At 42.1% G+C, this 2,395-nt stretch overlaps 1 protein-coding gene across 1 annotated transcript in view; it reads right to left on the bottom strand.

The window, feature by feature from the left end:
- Positions 1 to 2,166: 2,166 nt before the first annotated feature.
- The window catches only part of LOC121683475 (latent-transforming growth factor beta-binding protein 4), a 73,405-nt gene continuing 73,176 nt past the window's right edge, over positions 2,167 to 2,395 (bottom strand). Inside the window, exon 28 of the mRNA XM_042063106.1 lies at positions 2,167 to 2,191. Within this exon, the coding sequence (XP_041919040.1) occupies positions 2,167 to 2,191 (25 nt within the window). The remainder of the gene's footprint in view (positions 2,192 to 2,395) is intronic.

The following is a 2,395-nucleotide window of genomic DNA, read 5'->3' on the forward strand; positions in this document are numbered from 1 at the left end:
CCTGATACCACACTGACCCTAATATAGTCTTTACGTAAGGTGGCCTCAACTCTGTTACATTCTGTTATGTGCTAGTTATGGCAGACCTACATAACTCATTACCATAAGCACTTCTGTTGGGGAGGGCCGACAGGAGTGGCAGACTCGCTGCAGGTGTGAAACTTACCTAGATTGATCATTATCATCATCATCACATAAATGGCTCATGCTGGCCATTTTACTTTTCATCATAATTGTGATATGTTTTTTTGCCTCATATCTAACCCAGAGCTGCTGCAGCCAGTAGAACAGGCCCACAACAGACTGACGATGTTAGTGCATCCATGGCAACATCGGCTATGATGTAATGACATGATACTCACCGGGAAATGGTCACAAACGCTTACCAGAGAGGGTTAGAGCGGAATAATCAAGGATCTTTGCGCTTACTGCTTGTTATGTGTTACTTTCATTATGAGGGAAATGGAGGAAAGCTTAAGATTGTGTGAAACCTGTTCTATAAAATGTTGGAAACTAACTATTTAGAATGAACTGTGCTGCTTATTTGTATTATTATGAATATTTTAAATGAAACAATTATACTGCATACTGTATATTATGAATTGACCTGAATATAATTATAGTAGTTAGTTGATTATAAATTAACTCAGTGAATGCGGCAGGTATATTGCAGTAAACCAGAGGATGTCCTTAAAGGATGTCCTTAAAGGCTTTGTCTTTTAAACTGTGTCCATTTCCCCACATTGTTTACAAACAGGTTGAGACCACTGACCCAGTTGTGACTCGTCGCGTCCAGAGTACAGAGAGGTGCAGAACAGAGAGCCAACAGATTAGTGTCTAGGCCACACACACACACACACACCTGAAACCTCTCAGACTCTAATCCAGGGAAGGCCCCCATCAGCAAGAATCTGCAGACTGACTTTCTCCCATTCTCACGCACATCCACACACGCACACTCACTCACTTGCACACACACATGCACACACACACACACCTGACACCTGTTGCTCCAGACCCTAATCCAGTGTAGGCCCCCATCGGCAAGAGCCTGCAGCCATCTCCCATTCTCAGACACATCCACACACACACATAAACACTCACTCACTAAACCAAGAAATAGTAGATTAAAGTGAAGAAAATATTGAAAAATGTGTTGTACCTAATTATTCTATTAAACAATATTTGTTTAATTTGTAAGTATTCATTTACATTTTATAAAGTATATTTTTTTGGGCTTTTTGTGCCTTTAATGACAGGATAGTGGAGAATGACAGGAAGTGAGTGGGAGAGAGAGTCGGGGTGGGATCCGGAAAGGACCAAATCAAACCCGGGTTGCCGGCGTACGGTGCCCCAGCCAGTTGCGAGAACTTGACATTTTTTGGGTGGTGAAATTGCAAATACAGTCTAAAATGTATTAAAAAACCCCTGTAAATGTTAACACTGCCATTACAGTAAGACTTGTTTAAATCTTCCAACTTCAAAAAATGCCTTTCTGTCAATTTTTAAAAACACATTTTTAAAAGCCTTATTTGTCAATGACCCGTATACACACTAACTGACACACATGTATACTCACACACTAACTCTCCCAAATTCACTCACAAACATTTACACACATACACCTTTACACACACACACACGTACAGTAAACAAATGGACACAGCACCTTTTCACTGAGGTAACTGCGGTAATTTCTCTATCTCACTCTGACCAGACACACATTCACACACGCCTATATGATTCCCCCCCCCCCCCCCCCCCCACACACACACACACACTCACACAAATAACATTAATATAATGTTTATTATATTTAGAATGAATTTAAAATGATATTTGCATAATTCTAATTGCTAGTGTGTGTGTGAATATTTATTGATTAGCCAAATCGATTGACAGCCAAACAGTGTGAAAGAGACATTGATGATCTAAACAGCTTGAGTGAGACCATGAGTCTGCTGGGGGGTGGTCAGAGAGAGAGAGAGAGAAAGAGAGAGAGAGAGAGAGAGAGGATGGAGCAATCAAGATAAAAAGAGAGGGAGATGGAGAGAGGAGAGAAGAAAGAGAGGGGGAGGGACCTGTTGGGCTAGATAGAAGGCAGGCAGACAGACGAGGGGTGTTGGGGGGGGGGGGGGGGTACAGAGAGGATGAGACAGCCAAAAACTACATGACAGTGTAGAGAAGAAAACTGATAGAGAGGGTGAGGATGAGAAAGGAGGATGAAGAGAGACCGGAACAAAGGAAGAGAGAGTAGGAGTGAGAGAGAAAGGAAGAGAAAGTGTTGAAAGCTGATGTTCCGCTGTGTGCTGCAGTCCGCACTGGTAAATGGGGAATGAAGTAAGCCTTTGTAATCTGAGTAATCTGCTTGGGCAGGTGATGATGTGATGTACTG

This window comes from Alosa sapidissima, chromosome 15, assembly GCF_018492685.1.
Source record: "Alosa sapidissima isolate fAloSap1 chromosome 15, fAloSap1.pri, whole genome shotgun sequence".
Classification (NCBI taxonomy): Eukaryota; Metazoa; Chordata; class Actinopteri; order Clupeiformes; family Clupeidae; genus Alosa; species Alosa sapidissima.